Raw genomic sequence first — 20,535 nt, forward strand, 5'->3', positions numbered from 1 at the left:
CTTATATTCAGTACACCATATAATCAGGACACTAGTGATGAGCGAATAGTGAGATATTCGATATTCGTACGAATATACCGCAAATATTCGAATATTCGATCGAATATTCGATCCCATTAAAGTCAATGGGAACAAGTATTTGACTAGTGAAAAACATCTATTTGGCCATTTGGAGGGTAAAGCCGAAAGCTGGGGGATTTGAACGCTTATCGAATATTTATCGAATATTCGCAGGATATTCGTTTAAATATCGAATATTCGAATATCTCACTATTCGATCGAATATCTATTCGATCAAACAGTATTCGCTCATCACTACAGGACACCAATGAAGGTGCCCATACACTTTAGTCAAATGTCGACTTAACCCAATGACTATGATGGGTTCCTCCAACTCTCTAAAGTGTGTGGGGGCCTATTGACTCTCCCCTGACAGATATCAGGGAAAAGTAGGATTGAACATGTTAGATTTTAACTGCTTCACCCTTTCATTCTCTGAAAGATAAGTCACACCGCCACAGTCTGTCTAGCAGTGACTTAAGTCTCTATTACACTGGCCGATCTGGAGGAGCAAATGAGCGAGGACCTGTCAGGTCAGTGCTCGCTTGCTCCTCATTCCCTGCTATTACATGCACTGACAGCAATCGGCCAAGAGTGGGGGGTGCGGCTGATCGCGGCCATTATGGACGATAACCACTTGGTGTAATAAGGCCTTTACCCTTCATCTCTCCATAAACAAGGCATTAATATTCAGCTGTTCTGTTCGTATATGTGGAAATTGAGAGAGATAGCTGTAAAACTTAATAGGTGCTTTCAGACTACGTTCCCACAATGGAAAAATGGTGGCCGTCTTACTGAAAGCCCGTAATTTTAGCTCCAGAAGACAAGCCATTTTGGAGCTAAAACGATGGCTATCCAGAATGACGGCCATCATTTTCCCATTGTAGGAACATAGCCTAGAAGGGCTGTCCCACAAAATCAAGTTATGCCCTATCTCAGGATAGAAAATAATAAGCCAATCGTGGGGGTCGGACCTCTGGGAGCCACTCTTGAGAACAATCCTGAGTCTCCCCTAAGAACATAGTGGTGGTCAAACATCTGCTCTGCCATTTTTTTCATTTTCTATGGCAGCAGCCTGAGATAGCCATGTACAATGTAAATGAATGGCGCAGCGATCACATGTGTGCACCCTGTGGTCAGCTAATTGTTTCCTATCCAATTGATTATGTAGGACAACCCCTATAGGTGAGCATACAACATAGCATACAATACAATCAGGCCGCAATACAGTCTCTATATCAAGATACCATACAGTCTGTATATTACCCAGCCAGTTTACTATACAATCAGGAGGCCATGCAGTCAGTATATCATACAATCAATATCTCATAAAATCACTGTATCCTACAATCAATATTCCATAAAACCAACATATTATACAATCAGGACACTGTGCAGTAGTAAATGACTCAATCCATATATCATATAATCACTGTACCATGTGAACAGGATGCTGTGCATTCTGTGTATTACATAATCGGTATATAATAGAATCAGTACAACCTGTAGTAAGATTGATACAGAAGTAGCCCAATTTCTGTAGATATACCGCCCTTGCTACTTTTCTAATAAGTACTCATGATAAAAGACAAGAAGGTAATTTATGGCTAGATTGTTAAAGGTGAAATAGTGAAGAGACGGTCAATCTGTAAAAGGAAGTGACATGGCTGGGAACGCTGAGCATAGTGATTGAGCAGCTTCATTCACTAGAACGGTTAACATGGCGGAGTCCCGATAAGTAATGAGGAATCTATATTTGGTTTACTCTTAATTTCTCATGTTGTGATGATCTTGCATCTGACTGTCCATTTAATCTACTTTGTAGTGCTTTAAAGATTAGTTAACCATCATGCCTGGCTGTACAATTTCTCCGAGATGTTTCTAAAGGACCCTTAAAAACAGTTTATCACTCCCAAGAGAATCATATTACCATTCCTTCACATAATGTAATCCAGCCGTATCAGTGATAATGACAAATTACTCAGGGTTACAACTCAACCACCGGCCATTTATGACAATTGTAAATGATGGGGAACTAAGAGGGAGGGGATTTTTCACTGTAGGCTCCGTGTACTACATTGATAGAAATCCATACGTGACAGCAACACAACAATGAGAGGTTTATTCAGAGCCAACTATTTTATAGAATTTCTACACCTATTAGTCTGCTAATAGCACATAACTTAAAAGACGATTTGTAATAGATAATTAATAGCCTTTTAATAAATTATAATTATTTTTATACATAAATCACAACATTGTTATTTCTTATCCATTTTTTTTTGGGTGGGGGGGGGCATGTGTGAGTCAAGTGTTTGTTTTTGTTTTTTTAATGTTTTTGTGACTTTATTGTTTTGTATTTGGGCCATATGTTGCTTTGACTTTTTTGTCTTCAACCTTTGGTTTCCCTCTAGGGAAGAAGTACCTAAAAAGGTATTCCTATACACAGGATAAGGTATAACAGGTTGATCATTGAGGATCCGACTGCCGGGACCCCCACTGAACCTGAGAATGGGGACACAATCACCCCACAATGAACAGATTGCTCGGTGTGCCACGGTGTGGGTGGGGGGGGTGCACCATTTATAGGCCCTATATGTCAACTGAACACTTCAATATTTAGAGTTCAGAAGTGTCTGGGGGATGGCCCATAGAGAATGTTTAGAGTTCCCTTACCTACTGGGGGTCTTTAAATTTTAGGCTAGGTCTATACGGTGAATTTGGCCCTAACATGGGTTAAGTTAAAGACTATCTTGTTGCACTCCCTGAACCATATTGCATTACAGCTAATGCAGAATGGAGTTGGGATTGGACCTGCAAGTGTGCATGACCTCCAGTCACCATAGGATGGCTTTCTGACCCCACTCATTTACATTAGCTATGATTCAGAATGAATCAGGAAGTGTGACATGATGATCTTTGGCCACATAACTTATGCCATGCCCATAATCCTAGCATTTCCTTTGCCTAGTGACAATTTACCCTTGACCCACATGTTGCAGCTTTGCCTGATTATGTAGAATTATTTTTTTTTTATAATAAGAGAAGACTTAATGGGTAAGACATCCAGGAAAGGCCCAACCCAAACCTTTCCGTACCCGCAAGCCTTAAAACCAGGGCAGAAAATTAGCACAGGGTATGTAATGTTTTATATTATTATATTTGTTACAGTTAGTATATATTTTATAATCATCTAAAAAAAAAATCTGTATATATTTAGTAAATTCTCAACGACTGATTCATAAAAACTTTTCACTTAAGTGTCAGCATCGACATAGCTCCCAATAGTTCAGGAAATTGAGGAAATATAATACACAATGGAAATTGGCATATCTCTCAGCTTAGTGTATTATGGGACATAAAATACCCACTGCATTAGGTTATAGCAATAGATTATTGCACAATGATATCTTAGAGGCCTGCAGTGCGGCCTTTGGCTGTGCAAAAGTAACATCAAAATACAGCTGCTCTGTGGACACACTTAGCCCATCCTAATGTGGAGCTACACAGGAAAAGTAGCATGCTGTGTGTGTTTGGAAGATACTGATGAAGATGATTTCCACATGTTTTAGTATATTTATATTGGTTTTTATCCTATGGTCAAGTTTTGTGGCCTTTCAGCAAGATGGCTTGAGTCTATGTATTAAAAAAAAAAAAGAATGCACACATAAAGCAGTAAGGATACCCATTAGGATCAGATTGGATCATCTATGTTTTTAATTCCTACACTGGAAAAATGAGATTGGTTGCAATCTTATTGGTCCATGTTCAGAAGGGGGATGGAACATGTGGAGTTCCAAACACCCGGTCCTGAGGCTCCCTAGCTGCCAAGCACTGGTGATATTGTGTGTCTTTTTTTGCTACACAGCACACTAGATTATGATTTGGGAATTGTATACTTTTTGTGTCACTTATTAAAACTGCTATTTATTTCTCTTGGTTTACACATACACATTCACTTTATTGTATTTCTATGTGGCTCTGAATAACATCGCATATTTATGTACATTAGGGCATAATTGTGTTTTAGGGGTAGTCTGGTGTACTTGAGTTTAGTAATTCCTTGCTATGATATATGTGATTTATCAAACTGGTGTAAAGTGGAATTGTCTTAGTTGCCCCTAGCAACCAGATTTCACTTTTTATTCCTCACAGATTCTTTAAAAAAATGAAAGGTGTAATCTGATTGGTTGCTAGGGGCAACTAAGACAATTCTACTTTACACCAGTTTGATAAATCTCCCCCTTTAGGAGTATATTGGTGTGCAAGGCAAATGTTTTAGTATTAGAATTTGTTCTCCTCTTCTATATAGAGACTGAGCACCCAGTGACTTTAGATATATATTTTTAGGTTGTGCATTCTTTCCTTATTAGTGTCAATCTGATTGGTTGCTATATGCATCTTCTCCATTTGTTAGCACTTCCTTCTTAACATGACATGCCCACTATAACACCATAATATACATAATTTACATATTATACAGAATTTACAGAATTTACATATACATGGAAATGTTACTGAAGATACTATATGGGAAGTAAACTATTAGTCATAAGGCAAATATAATATACAGAATACGTGTAAAATGTAATAAGTATGTCTTACAGGTGAGTCAAGGAGAGGTGACGAAATAATTTTCTGCTTAATGTTGTCAGCTTATTTCTGGAGAGGTCTCTGAAATACAAGAAGAGGACATACTGTATATTTAGTTGACTTTAGTCCACAGTCTTTAGTTTAAAGGTTTAGTCCAGCAACAAAAAAATTTCAAATCAACTGGTTTCAGAAACTTATATTGGTTTGTAAATTACTTCTATTTAAAAATCTCCATTCTTTCAGTACTTATCAGCTGCTAGATATCCTGCAGGAAGTGGTGGATTCTTTCCAGTGGGACACAGTGCTTTCTGCTGCCACCTCTGTCCGAGACGAGAGCTGTCCAGAGCAGTAGCAAATCCCCATAGAAAACCTCAACCTCTGTAAACACTTCCTGTCTCAGACAGAGGTGGCAGCAGAGAGCACTATGTCAGACTGAAAAGAAAACATTTCCTTTAGGACATACAGCAGCTAATAAGTATGGGAAGACATGAGATTTTTAAATAAAAGTAAATTACAAATCTATATAACTTTCTGACACCAGTTGATTTGAAAGAAAAAGCTTTTCACCAGAGAACCCTTTTAAGACAATGATGTTACAGAAATTTTTATGGCAAATACTCAGACCGTACAGATATACAATAAATTCTTTGTCATATAAAGGATATAGAAAGCAAGTATGAACAAGTGATGATATCACTTTAGCATAGTCAAATTTTAAAACAGTTCATGAACATTATTTGCGGGATTCATTTGGCACTAAAATGGCCGACGTCTGTCCTGAAAGATGCTCGTCTTTTTTATGTAGTGGGAACATAGCCTATATGAGGGATCAGTATGTACTATCCTTCCCTACTTTTTTCTTTATAATCTGAATTGATCCCTCTGTAGAATGGGGAGATTCCCTATATCTGCTCTACCTAGCACCATCACCTTATTGATTATGAAATGATAAGTGCAGCTGTATAACTCCCAGAAACAGCGCACCACAGAAACATCAATCAACCCTGATTAGAAACACAACTTTTTCTATTCCTTAGGAATTGTCGCTCAATGGCTGTACTGAACTCATAGAGCTGTGAAGTTAGTTTATTTATTTATTTGCAGTCACCTGTTTAAAGATTTTACATGATAATTTACAGGCATCTCTAACTACATACTATCAGTGGCATAGCAGCCTATGGGCTCCCCTCGATGACTAGGGTCCAGCCCAGGTTTTACTGCTACCTTTGCACTTAAAAGTGTCACTGTCGTTTAATTTTTTTTTTTAGTACAGGCGATTTTAAGAAACTTTGTAATTGGGTTTATTAGCCGAAAAATACATTTTTTTCATGAAAAAACAGTTTGAATCTCTCCCCTCTGTCTCCATGGTTCTCTTATGGAAAGCGGAGGGGTTGAGGGAGATGAGGCACGAAAACAGGACAACAAAGAGTTAATTTACCGCTACATCACCGGGCTATCTCCTCTGAAGTCAGCACTGACCTCTCTGACCTCTGAATACCACTTTCACACAGGTGTAATCCTTTGTTCTCTGTTCACTGATGCCAACTTATCTCCCATATAGCCATATAGCCTTCTTCATAGGATAATTGAGCATACAGTTCACATAAGGTGGAGCAGATGACATGTTATACTTGTAGAGAAGGAGTTTTATAAGTAGAAAATCAATTACTTACATGTAAGTAAGTTTGAGGTTCTTGTGGAATGCCTGGCGAGATACAAATTTCACTCCCGAGTCCACCACCGTTCTGAAATAAAGCATTCACTTCAGAGGTCCACAAATAACACAGTGTGCTGCCAAGATCTGATAGCCTGAGACTAGATAAGGATATTAGCGCAACTCGGCATCTAGACAAAACAGATTAAATATGCATATCTATCTAATCCTTCATTTTAACTCAAACCTATTTTGCCTTTTAACCTATGTTTGACTTCACTATTGGACTGTACTCCCCAGTACTATCGTCACGTATAAGTAAATTTGTAAAAATGGAATTAATTAAAAATGGAATTAAAAGGGGTTGGCCACTTTAGTAAAAAGTCAGATTCTCCTCCTCCTTCAGGCTGTGCTGCTCTGCTCTTTCACAGTAGGTTCACACTACGGAATCTGCACAAATAAGTTCTGGTGGATTCCGTAGCTCGTACACATTCACGGCGGCACGCTTATCCGCCCGTGACATAGACCATTCTATGGCGGGGTGGATTCGGCCAAAAGAACTGACATGAATATTCTTTCAGCGGAAAGCGGAATCAGCCCGGCCATAGATTGGTGTCTATGGCATGACATTCAAACAAGGCACAAGAACTTTGTTACAGTCTCAATTGTAAGTCTACAGATGAACTATACATTTATATTTCCTATGCAATATGAACTTTCCATTGGTATAAGTTTGATAACAAGGCACATACCTTGGTCTATAAATTAATTCGCTATTGGTACTTTTTAAATCTACAATTCCATCTTCAGACATACAATTAAGTGTGTTATGAAGTGCGATTATGATCCTTGGGTCCCCTGCAGCTACAATGCTGATATTCCTGGTCCCCTGCTGGTCTCTGCTTCTTCCAGGTTTTGTTCCATCCCAATCCCAAGTGATCTACCCACTCAGCCAATCACTGACTAAGGCAGGACACTACTGAGTGGACAAGTTCCTGGGGTGTGTGGACATCACAAAAACCTAGAAGAAGCGGAGACCAACGTGCAGCAGCTACAGGAGTCCAGAAGAGATGAGAATAGCATATCTATGCCACTCCATGCCAAGGAACAAATATTTGTTTTTTGGACAAATTGAGATGAGCTTCATTATAAGTCTATAAAGCCCAACTCCTGCAATGAGTCAGATCACATGGCCAGCTGAGGAGTGAAGAATTATAACTATCAGAGGGGGTCTTAGCACTTAATTACTAAGAATGTAATAGTTTAATAAAAAAAATTATCCACAACTAAGGCTGGGTTCACACTGCGTTTTTAGCATACCTCCGTTTTTTTAATGGACAAAAAAAAATAGTGTCAGCAACGTTTTTGTGTCCGTAAAAAAAAACGGATCCATTTTGATCCGTTTTTTTTTTATAATGGAAGTCAATGGAAAAACGGATCAAAACGGATGCACACAAATGCATCCGTTTTTGCAATCTGTTTTTCATCCTTTGAAAAAAAAAACGGATTGTAAAATGGATTGCAAAAACACAGCGTGAACCCAGCCTAACTAACACTGTCTGATGTCTTCAAAATGTCCAGCGAGAAAATATAGTCATTGGGGGACATTTATTAAGGAGTCTAATGTGTGCAACTATTCTAATGGGGATTGGTGTGTATTTTGTTCCAGTATCTTGTGACTGATTTATTAAACTGTAGCACTGCCAAAGTGAATGCAGCTAAGTAAAAAGTGGCAAAAAAGTGGCAAAAATGAAAAAATTGCATAAATATATTCAACTAGTACTGACCAGACGTAGGCCTGCACCTGTTTGTGCGATTTTTTAAAAAGTCTCAAATGATACATTGGGTTCTAATCCCGGATTATGCGAACTTTTGGGTGAATACTCAAAACAGGCAGATTAAAAAAAAAGGCGCATCTAAAAAATATTCGCCAGTCGAATACTGGTTCATAAATAGAACTTAGACCAAAAATGGGTGAAAAATCCAATTATTCACCGAAAATAAGGTGCAAAACCCTTGAGAAATTGCCCCCCTAAAGTTTAGGGGGAAGTTGCAAAACAAAGGTCCCCAGGCTTGGCTGGCAACATATACTTACAGGTTTCTGAGTCCAGTATAAATTTTAACATCATTCTCGTTGATTGAGGCCAATGAACGTTGATTTGCAATGTAACTAAAAACAAAGAGGAAAAAACAAGTTTATTGGCTGTATCTTTACCTATATAAACGTATTACATCCACAGTCATATTCATTATTAACAATATCAAAGTAATAACTAGAACATAACCAATCACAGAATAATACTGGGGAAGGGGTAGGAGGTGTTTAGGAAATTCACAGCCCGGACATCTGGATAATTTTGAAAATAATTTCGAAATATAGCAGAAGTAAATTTATGTCATTGTTCCTTTAATGCAGTGATTTTCAACCTTTTTAGAGCCGCGGCACACTTTTTATACTTAAAAAATCCCGGGGCACACCACCAACCAAAATGGCACTAAAACAGTACATATTATACATATAGTTAATAATATAGATTCTAAATGTATTTATACTAACTCAGTGTGAAACCTGGGCCTGTTTTCTTCTCCCCCCCTGTGCTTCTCTCCTGTGCTTCTTTCTACCATACTTCTCTCCTGTGCTTCTCTCCCCCGTGCTTCTCTTCTGTGCCTCTCTCCTGTGCTTCTCTCCCCCGTGCTTCTCTCCTGTGCCTCTCTCCTGTGCTTCTCTCCCCCGTGCTTCTCTCCTGTGCTTCTCTCCACCATACTTCTCTCCTGTGCTTCTCTCCCCTGCTTCTCTCCTATGCTTCTCTCCTGTGCTTCTCTCCCCCGTGCTTCTCTCCTGTGCTTCTCTCCACCATACTTCTCTCCTGTGCTTCTCTCCCCTGCTTCTCTCCTATGCTTCTCTCCTGTGCTTCTCTCCCCCGTGCTTCTCTTCTGTGCCTCTCTCCTGTGCTTCTCTCCCCCGTGCTTCTCTCCACCAAACTTCTCTCCCCCCTGCTTCTCCCCCATCCCCAGGTTTCTCTCCCCCATTGTTTTCTCCTGTTTCACAAAGGCACCATAGTTTGGGGAACTTTCCTTGCGGCACACCCGACCATGTGTCGCGGCACACTAGTGTGCCACGGCACACTGGTTGAAAATCACTGCTTTAATGCACTACAAAAACCACATATTTCTATAGCCATTTAGTGATGTTAAATACTTTTGTGCCAAACACACTATAATAATAATAATAACCAGAACAATTATACTGGCAAGTTATCAGAACCCAGGGGCCCCTTCATCAGGCACATTTACAATTAACTGAGATATGTGCTCAATAGTTAAACACCAATAAACCAAAAAAATATGGATCGATTCACATTGTGTTTTGAGCAAATATCATATCCATACTATTGGTCAGCAACCTGTCAAAAAGCAAGTTGTCACGGTATACCAGCAACATGCTGCACCCCAAGTAAAAAACAAAATAAAACACCATAATGGAAAAAGCATTGTAAAAATAGTATTTTTTATTGATATTATCGGTATTCATTATCAATATCTGGCCACAGCAGTTTTGATTCACTTGTAATTTGTTACTATGGGAATAAGCAGACAGTCTGAACTTCAGGCAGCATAATAAACCTGGGCCAATAAGTTTTTTTTCTTGTGTTTTTCTATAAAATTGCCATCTGTGAAACCATCCTTAGTATGTGTATTATAGTGAGACTATATCTTCAAGTTGTGTTTTTTTTCTATAAAAAAAAATTAGAATACAATACAAATACATCCTCCCCCCCATGGAATATATCCGATGTTAGGTATATTACAGTGTTACCTGTCCATTTACAATCTCTACTGACACAGTATAGAGCCATAATGAGAACAGCCTTAAAGGGGTTATCCAAGAAACAAAAAAACAATATTCTAAACAATTCCTCTTCCTGATACTTATCCACTCTGGATGTCTAAAATAATTTTCTCTATGTCCACTCTGACAACACGCTGCTCCCTCTTCCCCCTCCCTTTGTAGACACAGTACATGTGATCCCTGGGGGCTAGGTTAGCTGTCTATTGACTTGGAGACATCATCTGCATCACCTGAGTCTACGTTTCTGTAATATGAAAAGTTATAGCTATATCTCTGCTTGCTGTCAGTGAATGCAGGCATATGTACCTACCTTTGTGTTAAGTGTTATAGATGTTCTTAGAGTCTGGATGGAACTAGAGTGTTTTCATTTACAGTCAGCAAGCAGAGATCGAAACCTAACACTACACCCTCCACCCCCTGGTAAACAGAGGCCCGTTATGCAGCGCATAGCTATACCATGCGTGCATCAGCTCTGCTAGACCATGTGCACATCAGCTCTGCTACATCATCAGCTAGTATGCAAGATATACTGGGGGTGATGTGATGCAAAATCAGTTAATAAAACAATCCTATCTTTACTGTGTCTTAGCAATGACAGCAGGCAGGAAAGAAAACTAAGGGAGCAAGTATACAAATGGACCAATCAGGGAGATGCATGATGGGAAATGTAGTTTCCTGGCCAGCACCATCTTGGATACAGATAAGCTTTTAGAAAAACTTGTAACTCAGTAATGGAAGCCGCTAGAAAGACAAAATACTCAGGCGGACTTGGTGAGTAAGACCAGCTAGCATTTCATTTTTTTCGCTCTTAGGTTGATAACCCCTTTAACATTATATTGATCAATACATTTTTAAAACATCGCTCTAAAAAAAAATTAAGTTTTGCCACCTGTCTCGGTATCTGATCTCTACCCCTGGAGAATCCAGCCATCTACCCCAGATTTTGCCAAACGTTTTAAAACAATTCGTTTTAAGACAGATGTACTGTTACATCTGTATTTCCATATTTATTTTACTTATTTTTGTTTATTGAGAGTCCAACCATTGAAAAGCAATGACCTTCAAGGCTTGATAAAAAAAATCCTGTATTCCAAGGTTTCCATTAACCCTAGTACAATATCCATCTCCCACCTTTCTCTCACCTTCAAAGATTGTTTTTGTAAGAAGGTATTTATTAGGTAACTATATGTGAGAGGAATTACTTCTTTCTCTGGACCTTCCTGCGCTATGACCTTGAATACCCTGTGCAATTCAATTTGGCAACCATTAATTTTAAAGTGCATATAAAAGGTGTGACAGAATTGCAGATATTGAAAAGGCAGCTTCTAGCAAGCTTATATTTCCCTCGCAACTGTTAAAAACTCTTGAGCATCTCATTTTCCTTAACCTGTTCCAAAAATATTCCACTCTCATCAGGGATTGTGCAGTATAGTGACACTGTACCTTTAAATAATTCTAAAGGGGGTCATGGTATCGTATTGTGATTGTATTTGTCTTTATTCATATAATTAAAAATGTTTGCAGAAAACCTCCTCTCAGCTAGAGGATGTGAACACTGACTTAAAGGAGAAGTCCCACCAAATAAAAAAAAAAAAAAAGTCAGGAAGCAAGGGAAGTGCGGGAAGATATTAAATAAAGTAAACTTACCTCTCCCTGTGCCTGTAGCAATGCTCCTGGGTCCTGTTGACAGCCGCCGGTGACCTAAAGCACTTCCAGCTGAAATGTCAGGTACCCAGCTGAGTGACTGCCTGCTCAGCCAATCAGAGACTGGGCCAAGACACCGCCCCAGTCATTGACTAGCTGATCGGGCAATTGCTCAACCAAATTGTGGCCTTGCAGCTGGAAGAGTCCGGTACGTGACATATTCTGTTTCCAGCCAAAAATGACTTTCGGTGGCCGCCAGCAGCGAGTTTAGGTTGTTTATTATTTTCTCACATCCCCCTGCCTTCCTCCCTTTTTTTAAATTTGGTGGGACTTCTCCTTTAAACTACCAATACATAAATTATTTAGATAAATGGAGCCTGTCTGCTTACCCTAACAACCCTATTTGTATTTCCCATTAAATATAGTTCTGGGGGAATCTTTACATACAACTTTGTATTATGTTCTTCCTCTGTTGATCATCTGAGAAATATATGTATAAATTGACAAACTGCCAGGTTTGACAGGTTTAAACAGCGATCATCTGACAAGCGACAAGTTTGCTGGCCCTATTACACGTCGCTGGCCCTATTACATGTCGCTGGCCCTATTACACGTCGCTGGCCCTATTACACCTCGCTGGCCCGATCACATGGGGCGATATCCGCCTCATTGGCCAGATAATTGGCTTATGTAATACAGCCTTTACCCCCAATTATTCAGGAGGAATAGCATTGGATAGACACACCACACACACAGTTAACTCAAAACTGAATTTAGTTTTGAAGACCACCAAAAGAGGTATACAATACAAATACAGACCTGTCAGATAGAATTGTACATGCTCCTGAGATTTTAGCAACCATATAAATAACATAATTGAAATAAACATATTGCTTTATTATCTTCCTAGCGAAGATCACTTCAATATGTCATTTAGGAGAGTGTTATACAGGAGAGTGTCATACAAGAGAGTGTTATACAGGAGAGTGTCATACAAGAGAGTGTTATACAGGAGAGTGTTATACAGGAGAGTGTCATACAAGAGAGTGTTATACAGGAGAGTGTTATACAGGAGAGTGTCATACAAGAGAGTGTTATACAGGAGAGTGTCATACAAGACAGTGTTATACAGGAGAGTGTCATACAAGAGAGTGTTATACAGGAGAGTGTCATACAAGAGAGTGTCATACAGGAGAGTGTCATACAAGAGAGTGTTATACAGGAGAGTGTTATACAGGAGAGTGTCATACAAGAGAGTGTTATACAGGAGAGTGTCATACAGGAGAGTGTCATACACGAGAGTGTCATACAGGAGAGTGTTATACAGGAGAGTGTCATACAAGAGAGTGTTATACAGGAGAGTGTCATACAAGAGAGTGTTATACAGGAGAGTGTTATACAGGAGAGTGTCATACAAGAGAGTGTTATACAGGAGAGTGTCATACAAGAGAGTGTTATACAGGAGAGTGTTATACAGGAGAGTGTCATACAAGAGAGTGTTATACAGGAGAGTGTCATACAAGACAGTGTTATACAGGAGAGTGTCATACAAGAGAGTGTTATATAGGAGAGTGTTATACAGGAGAGTGTCATACAAGAGAGTGTTATACAGGAGAGTGTTATATAGGAGAGTGTTATATAGGAGAGTGTTATACAGGAGAGTGTCATACAAGAGAGTGTTATACAGGAGAGTGTCATACAAGACAGTGTTATACGGGAGAGTGTCATACAAGAGAGTGTCATACAGGAGAGTTTAGATGCCAGACGCCTATAATGTCACTTCTTTTATATGGAAATTCCAAGACTGTCCAAGACGGTGTGACAAACCCTAAATGTATTAATTTATCAGGGGATCCCACCAATATCTTTAAAATCTGGTGGCTGTAAACCCATTACATAGTAAATCTATAGTAAATCTACAATGTTGGCATTGAAGGAAAGGGTTGACTTTGGTGACATATTATCTGCATGGGTAGGCTAATGGCAAACACAATAAGGCAGGTAAAGCAATGCAATAAAATAAAATATATGTTGCATGGCTGACCATAAATAATAGACAAGGCCATCTCTCAAAAATTATTTACATGTTTACCAATGGCTGGCCAAGAATTCCTAAAAGCTGCCCAAAAATGTCCAATGTATTCAACATGAGCGAATGATGATGCTGATGATGATGGTGTTTTAATGAGAGATACGACAAACCATATGGCTACATACCCATACTATCTACACTGCTTACTATTTAAGGAAACAACTTACATGATTTAACCTTTTTCAGCAATTAGCAGGGATGCTTCATGCAATTGTCATTCTCTTATGATGAGCCACATGGCCATAAATGACTGAACCAGTTATACTGTATCTTATACAATCAACATTTAAATGTCATTTAAGTTTATGGATCTTAATTACATCATTAAACAGCGTTCCATAAGGATATTTGAAGAGAAAGCACGCAAAACCTTGGACTGACTAATGAAAAAATAAAAACCTAACAAGATTCTTTTCCTTTTAAAAATCCCTCTCATCTCTAGTTACTGAAGATAATGTGAAATGTTTATCAGTATAATACAGACACCAGCATCAGACCCCCAGTTATTATACAAACATCAGTATAAGACCCCCAGTATAATACAGACCACAAGATCAGACCCCCACCCCCAGTATAATACATCAGTAAAATAAGACCCCCAGTATAATACAGGCCACATTATTGGCCCCCCAGTATAATGCAGTCCCCAGTATCAGACCCCAAGTATAATACGGACCCCAGTATAAAGCCACCATTATTATATAGACCCCAGTATAATACAGACCCTGTATCAGATCCCTCCTATATAACAGTACAGACCCCTAGAGGTACTGTAAATGAATAGTTTCGTACATTTATATTCCTTGTTTTCCTCTGCCTGCCCAGAGCTTATTTTGCTCTGACTCAAGGACTTTTGAACATGTGATGTGGTTATATAATGCTCCAAAGGTCCTCAACTCTCAGTAATAAGCAGAGCGTGGCCTGGAGGCTCCTTCATACAAGAGTCCATGTGGGGACTGCTATACATTGCAGTTCTGTACCCACATACCCAGATGTATGGAGGGGAGTGCTGGAGAGCACCCCTCTACCATACCAAATCTATTTAACTACATAGCATAAAGAACCCAAAATGACTAAATACACACAAATGTATTCAATATAAAAAAGCTTTATTAAATCTACCACAAAAAAAAAAAACCCACTAAAAACAAGACCTGGGAGGTGGGAGACCCCACTACTGGGACATATAATGGTATAAAGTGCATGTGCATATGATAAACATTCAGTTTTTATGTATTCAGTACTTATATGTCTCTGTACTCTGTCCTTAGCACAGCCCACATCCAAAATGGCGGCCTGACTGTGAGCGGTGACGTGCGCATGTCCGGGATCGGTGGTTGCGTCATGACGCGCCCGGACTGGCGGACGGTGCGACGCGCCTGGCGCCATTTCCGGTCGCGCGGGCCGCGACCGTTGTTGTCCGGTTACATGACAAGCATCACCGCCCGGTAATTATGCAGTCCAGGTGTGTACTTTTCGCCAACCAATTGTAGCTGTGCTGAGCATATATATTGTACCCTGGGCCTCCCCCTCATTACTCCCTGATGAAGCGGAAGTGAAACGGGTGAGGTGGGAGGCCAGCGGACTGGGACCCTTATGATTGTGCAATATTGCATGTGTGGTATTTACATGACACTTTGTATTTTTTCTGTTCAGCATACTAGAGCATACTGTGGAGCAACACTTTATTTATTTATATATGCATTTATGCTGACCGGTTTACTGAATGTTTATCATATGCACATGCACTTTATACCATTATATGTCCCAGTAGTGGGGTCTCCCACCTCCCAGGTCTTGTTTTTAGTGTTTTTTTTTGTGGTAGATTTAATAAAGCTTTTTTATATTGAATACATTTGTGTGTATTTAGTCACTTTGGGTTCTTTATGCTATGTACTGTAGGTGTTCTATGATTTAATCTGAGCATAAAGTATGAGTATATATTTTCATATGTTTTGATCAGGCATCCTTCTAGGAGTATAGGTGTTCTCAAATCTATTTAACTGTATGCACCCCTGTGTTAGGTATACAGCATCTTCTGTCTGCCTAAGACAGTAACAATACATTTCTTTCACAGTGTAATATTGAAGTTATAATGGACTGTAAAGAGGAATATAATTTCTCAAATATCCAACAGAAAGTCAAAAAACATATAGTATACTATATATTATGTACTATGTATACAATCTAATATATTGTCAAAAATAGAAAAAGATTTATTTCTAGCTACACTGTGGGCATCTGTCAGGGCAAATATGGAACCTGTTGTTTAAAACTTGAAGTCCTCTCGAGTGAGAATGATACTCCTTCAGACTGGGAACTTTCCAAACAAACTGTGTGGCAGAGGGGGCCATAAAGGTACTATATGTATTTAAAGGAGAAAAGGTAGTTCATACTATCCTCATCCAAGCTTACCCCAAAAGGATGGAGACAGCTATGTTGGGGTAATTGTGCCTTCTCAGTACAGAACAATGTATTGGTTGGCTGAAAAGATGTTTCCAACATAGTTTGAGTAGGGAGGAAACTCAACTCATCTTATTTTCAGGCAATAAATAAGGCTTCATACAGGGTATTTTAAATGAGAAACAGAACTCCATAGAGATATAAACTTAAAGAGAATCTTTAGGCAACCCCCCCCCCCCCCCAACCGTCCCCATCATCACCACCGCTGGTATAGTTACGTTTCAGCATGTCAGTACAGAAGCACAAATATAATTAAACAGTTTGTAGCTCCCATAATGTATACTGATGCTGGGGGCTCCAAGGTCTGTATCACAAAATACTTTCCAAGCAAGGACAGTATTTTGTAGATGTGTGAATGCCCCATAAATATAGCCTTGAGGTAAAACCGTTCAGTGATAAGAACGGCCCAAGATGTTACTGAATAGGAATTACAGGCCGATTGAGTTTAATGAAACTCAGTATTAACAAACTATCGACTGTAACAAAACAAAACAAAAAAGTAACCAAAATACAGTATGTTAACACAGACTTATTTTTACACTTGGTAGTGCACACACAGTACAGAATAATGGCCGTAATTGACTACGACTGTCCAAATAGTGAACATGCTTATTATTTGCGACCTCATGATCGTTATGTGCGACCATCTTTTGTACTCAAAATAACCGCAGTCCAAAAAGACGTCGAGAAAATGAACATTGTGCAAGTGTAGCCTAAAAGTGAGACTACAACCTCAAGTTCTAATAGTCACTTTAGGAATTAGGTTTCATTCTGACACAAACGGATATCATCGCAGACGTGGGCATTTTTTGGTTAGTCTCAAAACATTTTCAGAAAACTCCCTACATGCTAACTATAATTATTATGAGTATTATTATTTTTTAAATAAAAATAATGAAATTAATATGTACAGCAAATATAAGAAATTAGGTTTCCTAAAAGTTCAACCAACCTCTACTTATGTATCAATAACACTGGAATATATGTAATATGTAATATATGTAATATAAAATAAAGATCAATTTAAGCTAATGGTATAAATACCTAAACAACAAACAAGCTGCAACACACAAATTCTATAGGAGAAATTATTGCAAAATTTTTTCATTGGTTTAATTTTTACATGAAACTGGTTCATAAATAGGTAGGTTGGTGGGGCATGTGCCCTAAATACTTGGTGCCAGAATCTTATTAACAGTCCACTCTTCTCAATTAAGGGCAGTGAACTGAATCCTTGGGTAAAGGAACAATGAACACTGCATTAACTATCAAATTGTTTTTTTGGCTTTTCTTTCAAAATTTATTAAATAACATGCAATGTACAAACAAACTAAACTACTTGTAAGACACAGGATATGCCAATTGTATATGTAAAGGAATTGTTTCTGGCAGTACTGGGATTTTACATTTTGATGGGTAAAATAAATCCAAAATATTTAGCTTGAATTTGCTATTGCATAATGAAAATGACCAGTAAGGAATATTTGCTGTCTCTGTTTATTTGTTTATACAAATGTATCTAAAGCAAATGTTTACATATTTATTCTCTGTATCTACATGTAAAGCTGAATGGAAGTGTTTATGAGTAAACCATTGTCACGTTATATATAAACACACATTACTCATGAACAAAAACATGAACTATAAGCAGTTGATTTACAATGATACTTAAAAAAATTATTTATATATATATATTTTTTTTTTATTTTTATTTTTTATTTTTTTTTTAAGTGCCATGTACTTATACTATTTTAAGTAATTTCCAATCTGAATGCCATTACATCATGAAGCCCCTGGCATAAAGCAATTATTTTGGAAATCAAGCTGTCTGACTTCAGACTTCTGCTAAAAAAGCAAGAGTCCTCCTGGTGGAGACTGTGGGAGGGGAGGTCAATATCCCTATCCATGTATGTGAAATCTCTGTAATTACAATATTATATGTATTATATCAAACTTACAAGTATACCTAAGTAATGGTTCTTATTATGTTAAATATACTTTTTGTTATTGCGAATATTGTGGATTAGGTTCATAGCCGTTAACATTGCTCTAGAACTAGGCCATGTATGGAGAATCATATGCTTCCAATCATCCCAAGAGATAATTATTCCCCATCATCTTGAAAAATCCTTTTGCAATTATACAATAGAAAAATGGGAAGAAATCATCCCCCATTGTGACTGTGTCAAATAGTATATCTCACAGTACATGGCTTGTATCCAGACAAGTAAGCATTTCTGGGACACTAATACCCATAGCTACACAGTCATAGATAGATAAATAGATTAGGTATAATATGTTCGATAGATCATTTTAACATAACAGATGGATCACACAAGACTACTTTAGCTATAAAATATATATCAAGAATAATATCATTTATCAGCAAATTTCACTTATTTAATGACTTTGAACTGCCTGATTGGTTGCAAGGCCATTCCTGAACACTTAGTACATGGTACTGTGATATCACATGCAAAAATGATTTGACATATACCTTGCTAGATTGCATTTATAATATAAATTGTACAAAACACCAATACTAGGTCAAAAGATCCTCTAACACTGCACATCACAAACATACCAAAAACGACTATGTGTATCCATACATACCACCCACTACACACACTTAAAGGTAAAGCAGGGACTGTTAGACGTGCAGGTTAGTGTACTGTGTCTCAAACAAGAGGAATATACTAAAATATTAATTCACTGTATTAATGGCTAAAATACAGAGCCAGGGAATAACACTAAAGAGGGTCATTAACCATTTGCAATATCCAGTATGCTGATCATTATGACTACATGTATCGGAAACTGAATAAAAATCATAAAAATCATAATTTGACTATTTAGCCAGTTAGCGTCACTCATCTAACCCATAAGTGTAGTTATAAAGTCAAACACATTAACAAATAGCTTGAAACAGGGGACCACACCTTGAATAAAGCCAGAGAACTAGCATTCCTATATAATGTAATCCACAAGCCATGTGTATACAGTATAATGACCAGGTAGACTTCATCTTCCTATGCAGAATATAATGGCTTTTTATTTAGGAGATTAGTTAAAGCAGCAGAAGCGGAGACATTAATGTAATGTAGGGATTCAGAAAGGACTGAACATATAGAAAACTTGCTGAACTTTTGCATCACTTTATCTTTTAGTTTGATGTATGAATGACATGCCAGACAATAGCTGTATGGGTGGACTTGCTGAACACACCTTGGATGTGAGCTTTTCACTAGAAGTGTACCCCACCTTCTATTCACATCCTTTAAGTGAGGACTGGCGGCACTAATGTGTACTGTATGAGCTGGAGTTGTAGTAATTGTTAGTAATAATAACCTTAACACTTCTTTCAACCTTTGCACATCATTGCGGAATGCATTCGCACTATATAAGCAACAAAAATAAACATATCAGTCTGAATATGAAAGAAATATGGCACATCCGAACATTTGGTGCCTTAAAAAAAAGTAAAATACAAAAAAAAAATTTAAATAAAAATACAAACAGCATTACCACTCATGATAGGTCCTATGTCATACCAGATTAATAGATTATCACACAAAAAAAATAAAAATAAAAATACAAACAGCATTACCACTGATGATATGTCCTATGTCATACCAGATTGATAGGTTATCACACATATTGTGTTGCACACATAGTAGTGTCATTCACACACCAACATTGCACAAACCAAATAAATTATTTGAAACAGTTCACTAATCATATGTGAGATGGAGAGAACAAATCACTATTTCTTTCATATGCCCAAGTGTCATAGAGTAACTAAGCGTCATAGTGATACTGAGAGACAGAGGAAGGAGATGTCTCATAGTGTGTGTCATGAAGTAACCAAGTGCCATAGAGCGAGAGAGGAATGGCGGAAGGAGATAGAGAGGAATGGCGGAAGGAGATGCCTTATATGGGCCGAGAATGGAGAGGTGTAAAGGGAATCATCTACCAGCAATCCCACACATGCAGCAGCCGCAGGGAGCATGCACAGTGCTGGGGACTAGCCTGCATTAGGCAGCAGCTAAAGAGGACAGAAATTATATTCCTCCAGAAACATGATATATACTGTTAACCAGACTAACATTTCTTTAGTGGATTTGACTATGTCTTTCTGTCTGGGGCCTATTGATTTATTTGTACACTGAAGCACTGATG

At 38.2% G+C, this 20,535-nt stretch overlaps 1 protein-coding gene across 3 annotated transcripts in view; it reads right to left on the bottom strand.

Annotated features, from left to right (window-relative positions):
* The window catches only part of NTRK2 (neurotrophic receptor tyrosine kinase 2), a 168,697-nt gene that overhangs the window by 144,100 nt on the left and 4,062 nt on the right, over window positions 1-20,535 (bottom strand). For all 3 annotated transcript variants that reach the window (XM_069961797.1, XM_069961796.1, XM_069961798.1), the window contains exons 3-5: window positions 8,403-8,477; window positions 6,327-6,398; window positions 4,666-4,734 (exon numbers count right to left, since the gene is read on the bottom strand). In XM_069961797.1, coding sequence (XP_069817898.1) covers window positions 4,666-4,734; window positions 6,327-6,398; window positions 8,403-8,477 — 216 coding nt within the window. The remainder of the gene's footprint in view (window positions 1-4,665; window positions 4,735-6,326; window positions 6,399-8,402; window positions 8,478-20,535) is intronic.

This window comes from Dendropsophus ebraccatus, chromosome 3, assembly GCF_027789765.1.
Source record: "Dendropsophus ebraccatus isolate aDenEbr1 chromosome 3, aDenEbr1.pat, whole genome shotgun sequence".
Classification (NCBI taxonomy): domain Eukaryota; kingdom Metazoa; phylum Chordata; class Amphibia; order Anura; family Hylidae; genus Dendropsophus; species Dendropsophus ebraccatus.